Source organism: Astyanax mexicanus, chromosome 2 (assembly GCF_023375975.1).
Source record: "Astyanax mexicanus isolate ESR-SI-001 chromosome 2, AstMex3_surface, whole genome shotgun sequence".
NCBI lineage: Eukaryota > Metazoa > Chordata > Actinopteri > Characiformes > Acestrorhamphidae > Astyanax > Astyanax mexicanus.
Window position 1 is genome coordinate 35,956,457 of NC_064409.1, and position 16,933 is coordinate 35,973,389.

Consider the following 16,933-nt stretch of genomic DNA (forward strand, 5'->3'; position numbering starts at 1 on the left):
ATCATGGTTTGACCATTCACATTCATATCGCATGTCAATGGATCTCTTTATCTACTTTTAGAAAAATTAGGAAATGTTGAAAATTCTATAGGGTTCAGAAACTTCTAAGCACCATTAATGCTAAATATGGCATCCTGCACCACAGTTGCCCACAGATGTTGCATCTGGGACTCTAGATCCTGTACATTTGTAAGATGACAAAGCTGAAGTTCATAAAAGCTCGACTGTCAATAAAATGTTGCAGTCTGGCAGATACATTCCTGGGAAATCCTTGCTGTGTGTGGGTGGGTATTATCCTGCTAAAAACACCAGTTAGAAGTCCTGCCAACCTGTCATGAGAGGATATCCTGCACATATCACTGAGCTGATAGTGTCCCTCGTATTAACCGCAGGGGTTACAGGCTGCTGTATGGCTCCCCAGACCATCACAGCAGCAGTTGAGACAGTGCGTCACTCCACTGCAAATGCACGAGTCCATCACACTCTTAATGCAACCGTCATAGAAGCCTGGATTTGTCCCTACAGACATTATAGTTCCAGTTCATAGCAATACAGGTTTCTCATTCACAACACCAATCCAACTAAGGTGACAGTGTTTAGCAGACAGATGACCCAGATTGTGGGCAATTAATTGAAATGACTATCCTGCTTCTCTCAGACCAGTGATGTTTTTCAACTGGGCAAAACATCTTTGAGTGCACTGTAGAGGCATATCTAGCAGTCAACAATCTCTCACCATGAGGTACACTACCTTCCCTGCCTTTTTATAGGACAGCAGGGGAAGCACTTTTACGTCCTCCTGTGGCACGACCCTGTGTATAATCAAACCACACTTTTAATGATTTACATCATTTACATAGACTGAGATATGCGTAAATTGTATGCCAAGTTTTGAAATTGTCCAGGGAGGTGTATATTATTTTACATAATATACATCTAAAATAACTTAAAGGAATCTCTATCTAGGACAGTCTAAAAACAATCCCAGTATATTATTTAAAACTTCATAATGTGTTTCCCAAAAATATATATATAAATTAATTATTAAATAAATTACAAGGGCTTCCAAAGTTTCTAACTAAAAGTGTAATTATACTTGAGGTTTGAACAACAATAACTTATATATTCAGTAGATGTTTATGTGTCAGTTTAATATACAGGAGGAACAATGTAATTAGTTTAATATACTCCAGCTGTCTTTGTTACCCCATATCTTGCGAAACACCATAAGACATTTTCCAATGCATCACTAATGGATGTGCTGATTTTTAAGTTTCACTTGGATCCACTTTTGTTTTAGTTTTAATGTGATACAGTACTGTCCTCCCAATAATGATGTCATGGTCTGAGTGATTAATTGGCTACAACTGTGTTTTGGGACTAACTGGTTCTGTTTCCACTGTTTCGTGACTGATTAAATCTTTAGACTCACTCTGGTCTTGGAGTATTTCTCAAGCAGTCTTCTCACGTACTCTCTGGAGATGCAGGCTGAGCTGATAGGATGATCCCACAGCTGACAGACTCTCTGATCCATACACTGAAACCAAGAACAGTGTCCATATGTGGTCAGTCCATCAGGCCTTCAGTCATCATATTTAAATTACACACCTTTTTTTCATTGAGAAATTAGAATTATGCATTAGAATTTGAAAATGGATGTGCTGCACAGTTTATAAAAGATTCACTAGTGCAATGCATTGGGAGAAACTAAGGCAGTTGAATGCATAAAAGTATTTTATGCTAAAAGTATTTGCTCGTCTACCTTTGCACGCATATGGACTTGAGTGACGTCACATTCTTAATCCATATAGTTTAATATGATGTTGGCCCACAATTTTGTTGAGGTTGGGACCAGGATCAGGTTGTGCAGGCCAGTCAAGTTCTTCCTCACCAAACTTGCTCATCCATGTTTTATATACTTTGCTTTGTGCAGGAATGAGCCATCCACCCCAAACTGTTACTGCAGAGTTGAGTGCATAAATTTGTCCAAAAATCTTGGTTTTCTAAAGCATGAAGAATTCCTTTTCCCTTCAACTAAGGGGTCGAGCCCAATTACTGCAAAACAACCCAACACCATTATCCCCCCTCCACCAATTTTACACTTGTCACAATGCAGTCAGACAAGAACCATTATCCTGGCAACTGCCAAACCCAAACTCATCCATCGGATTTCCATAGAGAGAAGTGTAATTTGTCACTCCAGAGAAGATGCCACCACTTTTTCTACAGTCTAGTGGCATCTGGCGCTTTGCATTGTGCTTGTTAATGTCAGCCTTGGATGCTGTTGCACGGCTACTGAAACCCATTTGATTAAGCTCTCTGCACTGTTTTTGAGTCAATCTGAAGACCAAATGGATTGTGGAGGTTTTTAGTGATATTTTTAGTTTCAGTTCCTGAGAGCGACCCATTCTTTCAATGATGTTTGTAGAAGCTGTCTGTATGTTTAGGTGCTTGGTATTATACACCTGTGGCCATGAAAGTGATTGGAACACCTGAATTCCTTGATTTGGATGGTTGAGCAAATACTTTTGGCAAAACATTGCAGGTTAACAGCAACTCTTAGGCTTCCATGTACAACATGCACACTTGTGGTTATTAAACTTGGCAGGCTTGAGACATCTGACATTCCACACTTTTCAAAAGCAAAGTGAAGAGAGCAGATTTCCAGAGTTATCAGCAGACTGATCTGTGAATGTGATTCCTATGGGTGTCCTCTTGGCATTAGAGCCGGAGAAATAATCCACTGACTGTAGCTCATTATTACACACACATTCCGTTTTTAAAACACAGAAAAATTCCTGACATCTGCATAAACAGACTGAAGGCAGTGCTGAGAGTTCCCTTCCTGTAATCCTGTAATTGAGATGGTAATTTCAAAGGAAGTGTCGAATACTAACACAAAGACATTACCTCAGGAAGTCTTTTCAGGACACTGAACTTCAGCTCTTCATTGCCATCACTGTTATCTAGATCTGCCAGCGTGAATTAATGGATGATCAGAGCAGATACATGTAGACAGAGAAATAGAAAATGAACGAACAACAAGACATAACCAATAATAGTAGAAAAACTTTTTTTCTATTTATAGGGGTGTTCCCAGAGCAACAGTATGTTTTGTAATATAAATGAATATGAACATGAATAACTCACAGTGACAGCTTGCCTGCTTTAAATACAGTCTCCACATAACATAAATGAATCATTTTACTAAGTCACTCCTGTTGATTTCAGAAGGTATATAACGCTTTGTTTATGTTCAGATATGGAATTAATGAATCTCATACTCATTAACTCTCATTAAATCATTACCCCTCTTGCTCTCTATCTCTTATACACACACAAAAGTCTGACATGTTGCCTCTTCTACCTTCCTTAATCCCCTGTTGATCTGTTAAAGTCATGTTTTACAGTTTGATGTTATGATTTTTTTCACTTGGTACTTGAACATAGTTTACAAAGGACCATTTGTTCTACAACTGTACAAACATAGTTTAATATAAATAAAATCCTGTTGTGTAGCAGCTGTGAAAAGCATGAACTGTATGCAGATAAAGTCCAACATAGAGCAGAAAGGATAGAAGCTCTGCATAATATTAGTATAGTCTTCCTGATTAAGTGTTCAGACAGTATATTTCTTATATTTTATTGTGATGATAGTGTTCCCCTTTCACAGATTTCTGTATACTTACATTTTTCAGATTATAAAATCTGTGCCATTTCTGTCCCCAAGAAATTACATGTATAAATGTGCACACACAACAACTGATTGCAAAAGTAAGATATGTAATTAAAAACACTGATAAAAACTACTTAGTGCCTGAATTTATATTTTTTTCAATAATTGCTCTGTGCCATTGACTCCATCAAAAATATAATAAGTATTCAAATGAAGCCTCTGTGAGTGTAGCTTGCTGAATGGTGAATATTTTAACCTGCCTACTGTAAGATCTGGATCTGTTTAGTCACGAGTGTGAGCTACCACATGCTGCAGAAATGCTTCTGTGCTTCACTGACGCACTGCCTTGGATTAAAACCTGGCAGATTCAGCATGCACTGAAAAAACAGATGATGGTCTGTTTCTGTCCAGAGCTGTTGTTAATATAACATATCTTATATATATATATATATATATATATATATATATATATATATATATATATATATATATATATATATATATATATATATATATATTCTTAATGTTTTAGGAAATTGTTATTATTATCATTAGTCTGACTCTGATCCTATATTGCAAAACCAGGGATGCAGTGTTTGGACCAGTGTTTTTTACTGTATATGTATGTATTTATATGTATATATATATATATATATATATATATATATATATATATATATAATACTGGTCTAATATATGTCTGCGTGTGTTTTGAAGGATACCTGTCATGAGACGGGAGACAAAGGGATCAGTGAGCTGTAAGAAGCCGTGATCCACGTACTGCAGGAATGTGTGGCGTGGTAGACAGCGCACACCCAGCACTGTTAGAAGAGTAGAATAACCTACACATGAAAGAAAACAACAGTTACTAAAGATACACAGGATACAAACTTTAGTGAATGAAGAGAGAGAACAAAAAGACTGGTGATGTAAAATGAGCATAACCGGCCCCTTTAGATTCTTTTATTTTTGTTTATGAGTAAACAGTAATCTACAGTTACAGTGGATACAGGAGTAATAACAATAAGCGTTTGCACACATACTATACTGCTTAAGAAGTGACTTAAGTGAAAGGAAGTCAGATTTTAGTCCTTTTAACCGTTTTGCGTTTTGAGTTTTTGAGTTTCTGCATTCTTTTCTTATTTTTGTGTTTTTTATTTTGTTTATTTAATTTTAATAGTCTAAACATGACTTGTTTAGCTCTTGATTTTTATTTCTACTATTCTTTTACAAATATACTTTTGCTATCAAACACATTGTTTTTTAATCTGATGCATGGCGCAGATGCAATGAAATTTTTACTGCATGAAAATCAGTGGCAGGTACTGTGAAAAGCAGCTTGCACTGACATGACTGGCGAGCACAGCACATATCAAATAAAAGGAAAAGTGAACTACAGACTAAGGATGGTCTGCAGACCCCTAGACAGTGCTTTATGGCCCTATTGGTGGTCTGCTAGCATTGTAGGCCTGTTGGGAGCTCTTTTGTCCCAACCAAAAATGCTAACTTTTGATAGATAGATAGATAGATAGATAGATAGATAGATAGATAGATAGATAGATAGATAGATAGATAGATAGATAGATAGATAGATAGATAGATAGAGAGATAGATAGATAGATAGATAGATAGATAGATAGATAGATAGATAGATAGATAGATAGATAGATAGATAGATAGATAGATAGATAGATAACCAATAACAAGCTCAAAGTAGCTCCACACTTCATTGGTAGAATTCAGAGGTTTCTGAAATTTAAAATGAAGCACTGAGAACTTTGAAAGTACACAGGCAGTTTATTAAAAGCACTGTTTATACACAGTACCTTCCGGTAGTTCTCTGGGCACCACTATCTTGAAATTAAGTCACAATAATTATAGTGACGAGGACAAACTAATAGGTAGGATAGGGGAACGGATTGCAAAATTAATTCTGTGGAAGTGCATAAATAATATTATAGAGACATTTTTAGCAAAAACTGGAAATCACCATTTCCATAGAATTGCAAGAATGCAATCTGTTCTACCAGTGAAGTGTGGAGCTATTTTGAGTTTGTTAATGGTGTAAAAATAGGGATTTCTTTGCTTTGGCAACACTATGCCCCTATCACTAGCATTGTAAGCCTGTTGGGAGCATCAGCTAATGCTGGGGTTGAATGGAGGTGGGCTATTCAACAAATGTTCATACTCATTATCCTGTTTCACTACACCCCAAGTCCATTTCACAGCAGAGTTCTCCTTTAAAACAGTGTCTGAAGCCCAGTGACGGTGGAGATGTTGAGTAGTGATCAGAGAGAGATCATGAAGAGATCAGATTGTAGCTCTTCTTCTTACCCGGTGGGAGCGGCAGACAGAGTCCCTCAGTGGCTTCCAGAATCCGACACATCACATGAAACATCGCCCAATCCTCTGCATTGCCCTGCTGTTTACTGAACAACACACACACACACAGAACCCTGAGGTGAAGAGAGTTCAATGCATCCATATAGACTGCTGGAATTAAAGCCGTTATAGATGACAGCACTCACAGACACAGCACAGACGAGCCCAGATTCAACTTCAGCCACACCGACTCCAGCATGTGTCTGACCAGCTCCAGCTACACACACACACACACACACACAGAGCATCAGAACTAGAAACAACCTGTGAATCCTCATTAACAACCACTTGCAACATTTTCCCAAGCAGTAGCCTCAGTTTTTAAGAACTGTTTACTGTTTGGTGTGAAAGCTGTATGATTCCAGCTCTTACTATTTATGAACTGTGCTGCTAAAACTGAGCTAGTGTAAATGATACAACTTGCACCATAGGTGGGGTTAGCTGTTAAATACTGAGTGGTGTTTTAACAGTCACTAACAATCTGGTAAACAGATTTAATAAACTTGAGTGAACTTTAGAATTTCATCCCACCACAAGCCACAAACCAGGTACAACTCTGAAAAAAATAAGAGAAATAGCTGATGAAAAAAATCATTCAAGTTTCATTGATTTTACCAAGTTGAACAACCTCTTCAATATAATCAAGAGGAAGATCACAAGCCATCAAACCAAGCTGAACTGATTGAATTTTTGCACCAGGAGTGGCATAAAGTTATCCAAAAGCAGTGTGTAAGACTGGTGAAGGAGAACATGCCAAGATGTATGAAAGCTATGAAAAAAACAGGGTTATTCCACCAAACATTGATTTCTGAACTCTTAAAACTTTATGAATATGAACTTATTTTCTTTGCATTATTTGAGGTCGGAAAGCTCTGCATCTTTTTTTTTTTGTTATTTCAGCCATTTCTCATTTTTTTATTTGGAATTTGGGAGAAACGTCCGTAGTTTATAGAATAAAACAACAATGTTCATTTTACTCTTATTTTTTTCCAGAGCTGTATATTTTGTTCAGTTTTTGCCAATGGATTTTTTATATAAACCTTTATTTCTAAAACGCTAAAATTACATAAAATCAAAATTACTTTTGATTTTAATATTTAAAGGACCAATATGTAATCAATATGTAATATTAAGGAAACATGTTGAGTGAAAGCACTGGCAGCTCTTGTCAGCAGGGCTTCAGCAGTACGTTCCTATTTTAAGTTTTCACTTCGTCCCGGATTTTGTGTTTGTTTTGTCCTCTGACTCCTCCTGCTGCTCGTTCCCCAACACTAACTCCACCCCCCGAGGTTGCCAGCACCCACACTACACTACACTACAGCGATCAGTGCTGCAGCAAAGGAGCTAGCAGGGCTGCTTCAGTTAAAGCTCAGCTGCTTCACAGCTTAAAAAGCCTCAGCATGTCAGTGACCAAAAAAGGAATATAACAAGAGTGAATAATGGCAGTAAGTTGAAAGTTGGAGACTTAGAGCTCAAAAAGACTAAAAGACCGACCCAGAGCTGCTACTTTTCTCCTGAACAGGTAAGCTAACTGGCTAGCTAATTTAGTCAGGTACTTTATCTCCACCACTAGATGTGCTTACTAGGGACTAGAGCTGTCTCTCATGCGGGGCACAGCCGACCGCAGCTCTCCCTTTGCAGGGAGGACGCGGAGGCGGACGCAAATGCAAACAAAAAGGGATTTATTAACGATAACAAATACAAAATACACATGGATTTACTGAAAACTGGACTGAGGAAACTGGGGCAAACATGGAGCACTGACAGACGATAAACGTACAAGGATCGACACCGGGGAAATGGAACACGGACCTTAAATAGAGGTGCACACACACAGGGAACAGGAAACACCTGGGACGAAGGGGCGGAGCTACAAAGGAACACAGGTGAGTGGAAAAACACTGGGAATGAAACACAGACCTGAGAATAACACAGACATGAGAAGCTGACAGACAAAAGACCTGACAGAACCCCCCCTTTAACGCGCAACTCCCGGGGCGCGTAAAAACAGATCCCCTGGAGCCGGGCAAGAGGGGGCGGAAAACAGAGACTGGACAGGGGATGAGAACAGAGACTGGACAGAGGGCTGTACATTGGACAAGGACACAGACTGGACAGGGGGCTGAACTAGAGACTGGACATGTGGCTGGACATTGGACAAGGATGCAGACTGTACAGGGGGCTGGACATTGGGCAGGGATGCAGACAGGTCAGGGGACATGAACAAAGACTGGACAGGGGACAAGGACTGGACAAAAGACTGGACACGGGGCTTAGACTGGACAGAGGGTTGGACACTAGACAGGGATGGAGACTGGACAGTGGCTGGGAACTGGGACTGGACAAGACTGGGCAGGGGAACTGGGACAAATACACTTACTGGGACTGACACAAATATGGTGACAGGGACGGGAACAGGAAAACCACCAGGGACAGGAACGGGAACAAACACAGACACGGGGACCAGGACAGGGAGAGACAGGGGGAACAAAAACATAGGAGGGTGCCCAGGACCAGTAAAAGTCTGTGGGGACAGCCTGGGCATAGTACTGGGGGCAAAGTCAGGAGGCCTTGCTGGCCTAGGGACACTGGGCCTAGGGCCAAACATTGTTCTTGGAGCAGGTACAGGAGCGGCGGGCACCGCTTGCACTGGAGCTGAAGCAGTGGGTACCACGTGGGTGGCAGGCACTGCAGACACAGGAGCGGCGGGTGCCGCGGGCACAGAGTCAGAGGCGGCCGGAGCCGCGGGCACGGAGTCAGAGGCGGCCGGAGCCGCGGGCAGCGCTGATACAGAGGCGGCCGGAGCCGCGGGCAGCGCTGATACAGCTGGCGAAGACGCCGATTCAGCGGGAGCTGAGAGTGCGGCTGCCGCCAAGATCCGGCCTGGAACCGCAGATTCAGCAGTGGGCAAGGCTGTAGAAACCGGACCGGAGCTTGCTTCTGGAGCAGGAGTCGCAGACCTGGAATCCGGCTGGGCTGGAGAGCTGGAAGCAGGTGGGGCTTGAGAGCTGGAAGCAGGTGGGGCTTGAGAGCGCGGTGGAGCTAGCAGGCTAGCTAGCTTAGCCAGAGCTTCAGAGAGCGGCGCTGCCGCCGGCGCTTTCTCGGGGGGCGGCGCGGCCACCGCTGAAGTCTCTGGGAGCGGATGAGCCGCGGGGGTCTCGGAGCGCGGAGCCTCAGCCGCGGGATTCTCGGAGCGCGGATGAGCCACGGGAGTCACAGAGCGTGGCGTCCCATCCGCTGGCTTCACGGAGCGCGGCATCTCGGCCGCGAAAGTCACTGAGCGCGGGTAGAGTACAGCCCCTGGGGGAAACGGCAATGGAGTACGGGCTGGTGCGGGGTAGAGCTCCTCCTCCTCCTCGGAGCTACTGGGCGCACATCCCATTGCCTCGGGTACTCATGGCTACTGCCAAACACGGGATGAGACCCGAGGCTCAACGCACCAACCACTAGCGCCCCCCCAAGAAAATCCTCCCCCGTAAAGGGATCCTCTTCATGCTGGCGGGACCCCTTAGAACGTCTACCCCGAGGCCTGTGGCGTCCTTTAGGCCTCGGGGATTCCAACGCCGGGGTCCCGCATGGTGCATGGCGGATCGCCAACCTGGAGCCGGTCCACTTGTTCGCTGCGTCCATATTAAGGTCGATCCTTCTGTCAGGTACGGGTGCAGGGAGGACGCGGAGGCGGACGCAAATGCAAACAAAAAGGGATTTATTAACGATAACAAATACAAAATACACATGGATTTACTGAAAACTGGACTGAGGAAACTGGGGCAAACATGGAGCACTGACAGACGATAAACGTACAAGGATCGACACCGGGGAAATGGAACACGGACCTTAAATAGAGGTGCACACACACAGGGAACAGGAAACACCTGGGACGAAGGGGCGGAGCTACAAAGGAACACAGGTGAGTGGAAAAACACTGGGAATGAAACACAGACCTGAGAATAACACAGACATGAGAAGCTGACAGACAAAAGACCTGACACCCTTGCGCGGGGCACAGCTGACCACGTAGCTCCATTGTGTAAAATACAGTCAATATAACGCTAAATACGCGTGATAGAAGAGTTTAGAATTGCTGTATTTCTTCTCTTGCTCGTACTCTAAGTTCTCTGCCTCTCCTACTGCTCAAAACTTTATGTAGATTGTGCGGGGCAGACTACTCTCTGTGGTGTTTTGAAATTGGACTGCTGTAGCCATTTCACATGCTCACTCTCAGTTCCTACAGAATGTACCTTTAATACTTAATTTAATACTTTATTAATGTGTATTACTGTTATACTTCTATGTTTTTTTTCTAACAGGCTGTGGCATGCATCACCTGCCTCTACTTTATGTTTTCTTTCTTAGTTTCCACACATCCCACACCTCATGAACCTCAAATAAAGAAAGAGCAGAAATTCTCTCAGTTTAATGGATGTTCCTGGACACCTCACATGGTGAACACCTACAGTACGAGGGATTCAATGATGCACACTCAATTCCTGTTTTTATTAAGAAAAGTCATCCAGGTCAGAAGCCCTTCAACCAATTCAGCAAAATGACCTTCGATATCATTCGAAATGATGTTCTAATATCACACACGCACAGGGAGCATGCAGCACTTCCCCATATCCTCCACATGTCCTCTCCGCTCAGCAAAACAGGAAGTGCCACCACCACCGAAACACACCCTCCCTGCTCAACCTCTCCGGAGTAACTTGGACAAGTGTCATTTACTGACATATTTGCAGCAGGAAGTGATGGGTATCTATTAATGTGCTTCCCTGATGTCAGCTACTGTGAACATTTACAGGGAGTCGTGCGAAGCTTAGAATTTAGCAACATCAACAACCAGCAGTTTTACTGTGTTTTATAGAGCAGCTGCTAGTGATTGATAGAGGGTCACACGCACCAGCTTAGCCACATAGTTCACCACCAGCGTGTCAATCTTCTTCTTCCCAAGTCGAGGCAGGTGTTTGTTCAAGTGTTCCCGGAGCTTGTCCACCATCTGACCAGAAAAAAGGAACCAGCATGACACTCTGTTAAATGATAAAACTCACAACAAATGAGATCATTACTACACAGGCTTGAAATTTTACATTACTACTCTGGACATTTTTCACATTTTGTCAACTCACAACCACAAACTTACATGTATTTTATTGAGATTTTTTAATGATAGATCAACAAAGTAGCAAACAATTGTGATGTGCAATTGTGAGATTCACCTTCCAGCAAGACAATGACCGTAAACATATAGCAAGAGCTACAGTGGAATGGTTTAGATCAAAGAATATTCATGTGTTAGAATAAGTCAAGACATAAACCTTATTGAGTATCTGTTGCAAGACTTGGCTTAACTTGAACTATTTTGCAAAGAATAATGGGCAAAAATCTCAGTCTCTAGATGAGACATACTCCAAAAGACTCACAGCTGTAATTGCAGCGAATGGTGACTCTACTAAGAATTGATATAGTATACTGAATACTTTTGCACATCAAACTTTTCAGATTTTATTTAAAGAAGAAAAAAAAACATGTACCATTTTTATTTTCATTCTACTCAAGAATGATGTGCTACTTTGTGTTGGTCTATCACTGAAAATTGTAAGTTTGTGGTTGTAAGGTGACAAAATGTGAAAATGTCCAAGGGGTATGAAAACTTTTGCAAGCCACTGTATAAAGTAGTGGTGTGGAAAGTCCAGCGTTGAGAAATGTGGCAGCATCATTGTTGATAATGCATTATTAGTGGCACATGATTACATTTGAGTCCAGACCCACTGAGAATCTTTGGGATGTGCTGGAGAAGACTTTGTGCAGTGCTCCAAATATAATACATAAATCTGGACATTGGTCATAATAATAAAGCTGTACACTGGTCGGAAACTATATATATGTGTCAAGGGGGTTTTAGGAATTGATTGATTATTAATTAAGACCCAATAGGCCAAAAATTCTGCAAATCCACAAACACCTGCAACCCCTTTACATTTATTTAAATAAGACAAATAACACATATATGATGGTTTAGTAAAATAAAAACAGTTCCAAGTTTACCAGGCCAGAATAACAGGCCAGGAACAACATGTGATCAGGCTGTATCATACCTGTCAAGTCTCTTGTTTTGGCCAGGAAACTACCGTATTTTTCTCCTCTTTCCTGCCATCCTCTCGTAAAAATCAGTATATTCCCGTAAATTTCCCGTATAAAATTTTACATTTTTAAAACTTTATTATTGAGGCGACAGACCACTGACTGCTGTGTGTAACCAATCGTGGTGCCGGTCCAAGAAGGAAATTCCGCCTTTCAGGAGAAACAGCCAATTAGGTTGCTGGTTTTGCGGAGCACAGAGGAGGGTTAGTGTGGGGAAGTATAAAGAGAAAGAATGTTGCAAATGAAAGGGTAGCTTATTTTTTTATATGTGTTGTGAATGTTGCGAAATTAATACATTTTAATAGAGTTCAGGGCTAGTTTTAGGGTTTATTAGAATTTGTTCAAATCTCAAGTACTGTGGTGTAATGCATTATTTAGTAGGGGCAGAAGAGATGGTTGAGCTGAAGAGAGAGAAAATGTGGAGAGGACTGAAATTAACTGAACTGATCAGGAGTGGACTGAACGATAGAAAGAAGTATTAATGAAAGATTAGTAATTGTGTAGGCCCCTTAGGACTATTATTTACTTATGGAATATATCTGCTCCATGTCCTTTTTATAAAAGCTCATGATACTATTTTAGGTCACCAACAGTCATTTTGCAGAATGTGTGCACCCTTTGTTCAATTTTAAATCCATAAAATAAAAAATATATATCATATAGAAGAGTGTATTCCTGCTAAAAAAAGTAAAGACTTGTGTACATATCTTGAAAAGGGTTTTATTGAGGCTGTATTATAGAATTTACATACGTAAGAATGTCCACAACATTTCAGTGTCAACAGATGTAGACCTATCAGATTCTGATATTCTAACTGTATTCTGTAAATGGTTCACAGGTGGTTATTTTAGATTTCTTGTAAACCTGTCTTAAAATGCAAGGGATACTGAACCTCGGTTGGGCTAGTGGGGCGGCTCGATGCGAGCGGCAGAAAATTTCCCTTATTTTAAATTAAAACTTGACCGGTATGGGCTGTATCTGTGACTGTGATCACTGTTTATGATAATTTAATGTCAGACAAACTTAGAATAATTTCTAAACATGTTTTTTAAAGACACTGATTACCCGGCTCAGGTATTGGTGAGCACTTAATTCTACAGGTCTGTCAGTACTGGAAGTTTTTTTGATGGCTGATGTTTGAAGGCACTGTAAACTCACCAGTCCCACCAGCGCCCTCTGTTGTTGGTCTTCCTCCTGGAACAGAGGAACCACTCTCTTATCTGCAGAAACACAGAAACAGGGATATCCCTTCCTTCACAGCTCATCCCTCGTTTATCGTCTTTCCTGTCCTTGTTTCTGCGTCTTCATAACTACTTATTATGTCTTATGTAACTTTCAGCATTGTGTGATTTAGAAAGAAACCACAAACGTGTGTCTGAGCTGAACAGGGTTCATGTTTCAGTGTGTTTATTTACAGAACAGATTTTTAGTCTTTTAAAGCTACAGGCTGTGGAGGAGGTCATGGGGTAAAAAGCGAGTGATTAAATGGAAAGAATGAGGGGAGGAATTGGGAATGTTTGGTTCTTATGCAACACTACAAGTGTACAAGTCCTGTTCACTCTGATCGCCTTTTTCCTCTTTTCCACTCTTTATTACTTCCTTGATTAATTACTCTGGAATGATTGAAGTGTTTTCTAAGGAAAACAAACTATGTGACCCTGAGTGGAGTCAAGGCAAAACAAAGAGTATTTGTGGGGATCAAGGGGAAAAATACCATTATCTGAAACAGCGTCTGGAACAGATTTACAACAAAATGCTTGTTTTACAGGAAACTGTTCACTTACCCAAACGCCATGTGTCTACCATCGACAAAACTCTAGAGAACATAAAACAAGTAAATAAAAGCACTGAAAAACACCGAGCTGTCACTTTCTATTTCCTGTACAAACACAGACCAAAAATCTGTACCTGTACGTAATACTACACAATATTTAAACTTAATATTTACCTCAATGCACATGATCACAGTCAAACTGCAAACTTAGTAACATATCCTTAAAACTGCAATTCAAACACTGTCCCATACTGAGTACTGTGACTTATTCAAATTTACCTATCCTTCATTCAGATACACTATTTGTAATGTAACGTACAGCTGGATCATAGTTCTTTAAGAACTGATGATATCTTCAATATGCTTGAAAAAGTATGTTGTTCTTAAGGGGGTGTCCTGTTTGTATCCTACACAATATATTACAGTATTGTCATAAAAAAAATCATATTCATATAACAAGTGATAAAGGGGGTATTTGTTTGTATAATTGTTTATGTATAAACACAGAAAATATACAGCACTTTAGAATTTTGGTGATTTTTGCTATGTTACATTATTTTAAAGTTACACTATTTATTGTTATATTTTATACAAAGTCATAGTCTTGGTAAGTAAGTTACTTGTTGTTTATAAAATAGATGAAAGTTTGCAGCTTTATTTAACCTTTATTTTGCTGCAGTAGTATATTCATGAAATTAATACAATATTCATCTAAGAGTTCTTCATTCACAAGAATGCCGTTATTGGAAGAATACACAGAAATATTGTGATTTTAAGGACTATATCTCCCACTCCTTATTGTCAGTATTGCAAGAAAATGTATCATTATATGAAAAAATACGTATACATAATGTCATATTGCCCACACCCAGTGCTTGGTAGAGCTGTCACAACAAATTTAATGTTTCCAGGCTTTTCCTCAATGAAGTATCTATCTGTCTATCTATCTATGTTATTTATGTGTTATTTATTTAGTATATTTTTAAATATTGGTAACACTTTAGAATACGGGTCACAAATAACAGTGCTTATGACAGTAATAAACATTGTTATAAGTATTGTCTCAACTAGTTATTAACTGACGCTAGCTAAGACATTATTAAACATTACTACATTTGTTGAAATAAGTTAATTAATGTAACCTTATTGTAAAGTGTTACCAAAATATTAATATTCTCAATCCAATGTTTGAATATTTAAAAAAATAAAACTTTTATTCATTTAAATTATTAAAAAGTGTATTACTCTCTTTAAATCCATTTTATTCCTGCAGGGATTATTTGGCTATAATATTATCATTATATTTGTGGCATAAATAGTCTTAAAATGACAATTATATTTTTTATTGTCACCTTTATTTTCAAAACAATATGTCATCCCAATAACAATATTTAGGGTGACAGGTCTATTGCTTGGTTGCTCCTCTGTAGATGAAGAGAAGATTCATTAATCACTCTGTGTCATTAGAATACATATAAATGATCTATGATGAGTTAAATGTTTTGCTTTAGTTTAGGGTAGTCAGCTGCCTGGCAACCGATCTGATTTCTCTGTTCTCTGTTTTGAATGTGCTGCGCTCTTAGCAGGCAGGGTTTTCCCTGTCCTCCACCCAAACTCCCACACACACACACACACTGCATTCTCCACACACTGCTGTCCACTTACTTTTTGGTGTTCTCTTCGAGATGCCGAAGGTGGTTGGGAGATTTCTTTTTGTCTGACTTCTGAAATAAAAAAATAAAACTGCTATCAAGAAGATTTTCTCAAAAACGTTTATTCCTGTTATGATCTCTTACACCAAAAACTCAAACAACTGTCACCCTCTCCATGCCTACAGCTGACTCTTTGCAGTTGCAGTTTTAAATCATCTCTTGTTTTGTGTTAGTCGTCAACTCAGAGAGGATCATATCTGCTGATTGTTGGGATTTTAATTTAGAATATTAATAATCTCTGAAATTTGCATCACCTGGGCTTTCCTAACACAAATGGTGAGACTTAGACTTAACTAGTTAAAGTAAGATCATGAAATGTGTTAACAGCTCAAATCTCTTGGTGCTCCTTTTATTTTTTCTTGATTAAAATGTTAAAAATAATTTTAAATATTTTTTTCTTTTGAGAAACATGTATCTCGTCTATTTAATTAGCTATTCACTAGACCAATCATTTTAAACAGAAGTTGCTAGTCAAATAAGCTCTACAGATATGGACAATATGGACAAAAGTAATGGCATACCTGCTCATTCATTGAATGAGCCCTTAACCTCATGAGAGACTGCGTCCTAATACTTAGTTTTAATTTTTTTTCTTAGAAACTAATACTTAGTTTTAATTTTTTTAAATGTTGAGCTTTTGGCCTCATATGGATACAGTGTCCGAACCGTCTAGTGGTCACATGACAACATTACACTCAATTAATTGAAATAAAAAATGGCGGGAATCCCAGTCAAAAGTTTCTTTAGCCAGTCAAAACAGACAGACATGAACCTGGTAAAATTTCTCATCCAATTTTATGTTTGAGACTAGTTTATTTAGTTTCTAAAGCTAAAATGTTGTGTTGCTTTTGAATTAATTTTGTCCCAAATGGCAAGGATCGTTTTATACGATAAAATAAACTACTGTCACCATATGAGGACATTTTTACAAAAAAAATAAAATGGACACCAAGCAAAGGTCAGGGTCTCAGTAGGTTACATCAAGAGCCTTAAAAAGCATTGCTATGATTTTCACACACCTGACATTAAGAATAGTGCCAATAAGTTAACACTGAAACTTATAAGATTTTAAAAGTTTAAGATGAAACTTTACATAATTACAGCATTCTTTAGTAAGTGTCCACAAACATTTGGACATATAGTGTAATTGGTGGTCTAGCAAGGACAGCCATTTGTTGTAGTGGCTTGCATAAGTATTCATACCACTTGAACTTTCACATTTTGTCACCTTACAACCACAAACTTGTA

At 39.6% G+C, this 16,933-nt stretch overlaps 1 protein-coding gene and 1 long non-coding RNA gene across 2 annotated transcripts in view; both read right to left on the bottom strand.

Annotated features, from left to right (window-relative positions):
• LOC103038345 (gamma-secretase activating protein) overlaps positions 1 to 16,933 on the bottom strand; it is a 40,453-nt gene that overhangs the window by 1,509 nt on the left and 22,011 nt on the right. The window contains exons 21-29 of the mRNA XM_007244997.4: positions 15,639 to 15,697; positions 13,984 to 14,015; positions 13,358 to 13,419; positions 10,959 to 11,054; positions 6,205 to 6,275; positions 6,011 to 6,105; positions 4,399 to 4,518; positions 2,911 to 2,972; positions 1,433 to 1,537 (exon numbers count right to left, since the gene is read on the bottom strand). Of these exons, the coding sequence (XP_007245059.3) occupies positions 1,433 to 1,537; positions 2,911 to 2,972; positions 4,399 to 4,518; positions 6,011 to 6,105; positions 6,205 to 6,275; positions 10,959 to 11,054; positions 13,358 to 13,419; positions 13,984 to 14,015; positions 15,639 to 15,697 (702 nt within the window). The remainder of the gene's footprint in view (positions 1 to 1,432; positions 1,538 to 2,910; positions 2,973 to 4,398; positions 4,519 to 6,010; positions 6,106 to 6,204; positions 6,276 to 10,958; positions 11,055 to 13,357; positions 13,420 to 13,983; positions 14,016 to 15,638; positions 15,698 to 16,933) is intronic.
• LOC125798966 (uncharacterized) lies at positions 9,750 to 10,952 on the bottom strand. The gene is made up of 2 exons (XR_007437748.1): positions 9,985 to 10,952; positions 9,750 to 9,933 (listed from the first exon to the last, which is right to left on the bottom strand). It is a non-coding gene; the product is annotated as an uncharacterized LOC125798966 (long non-coding RNA).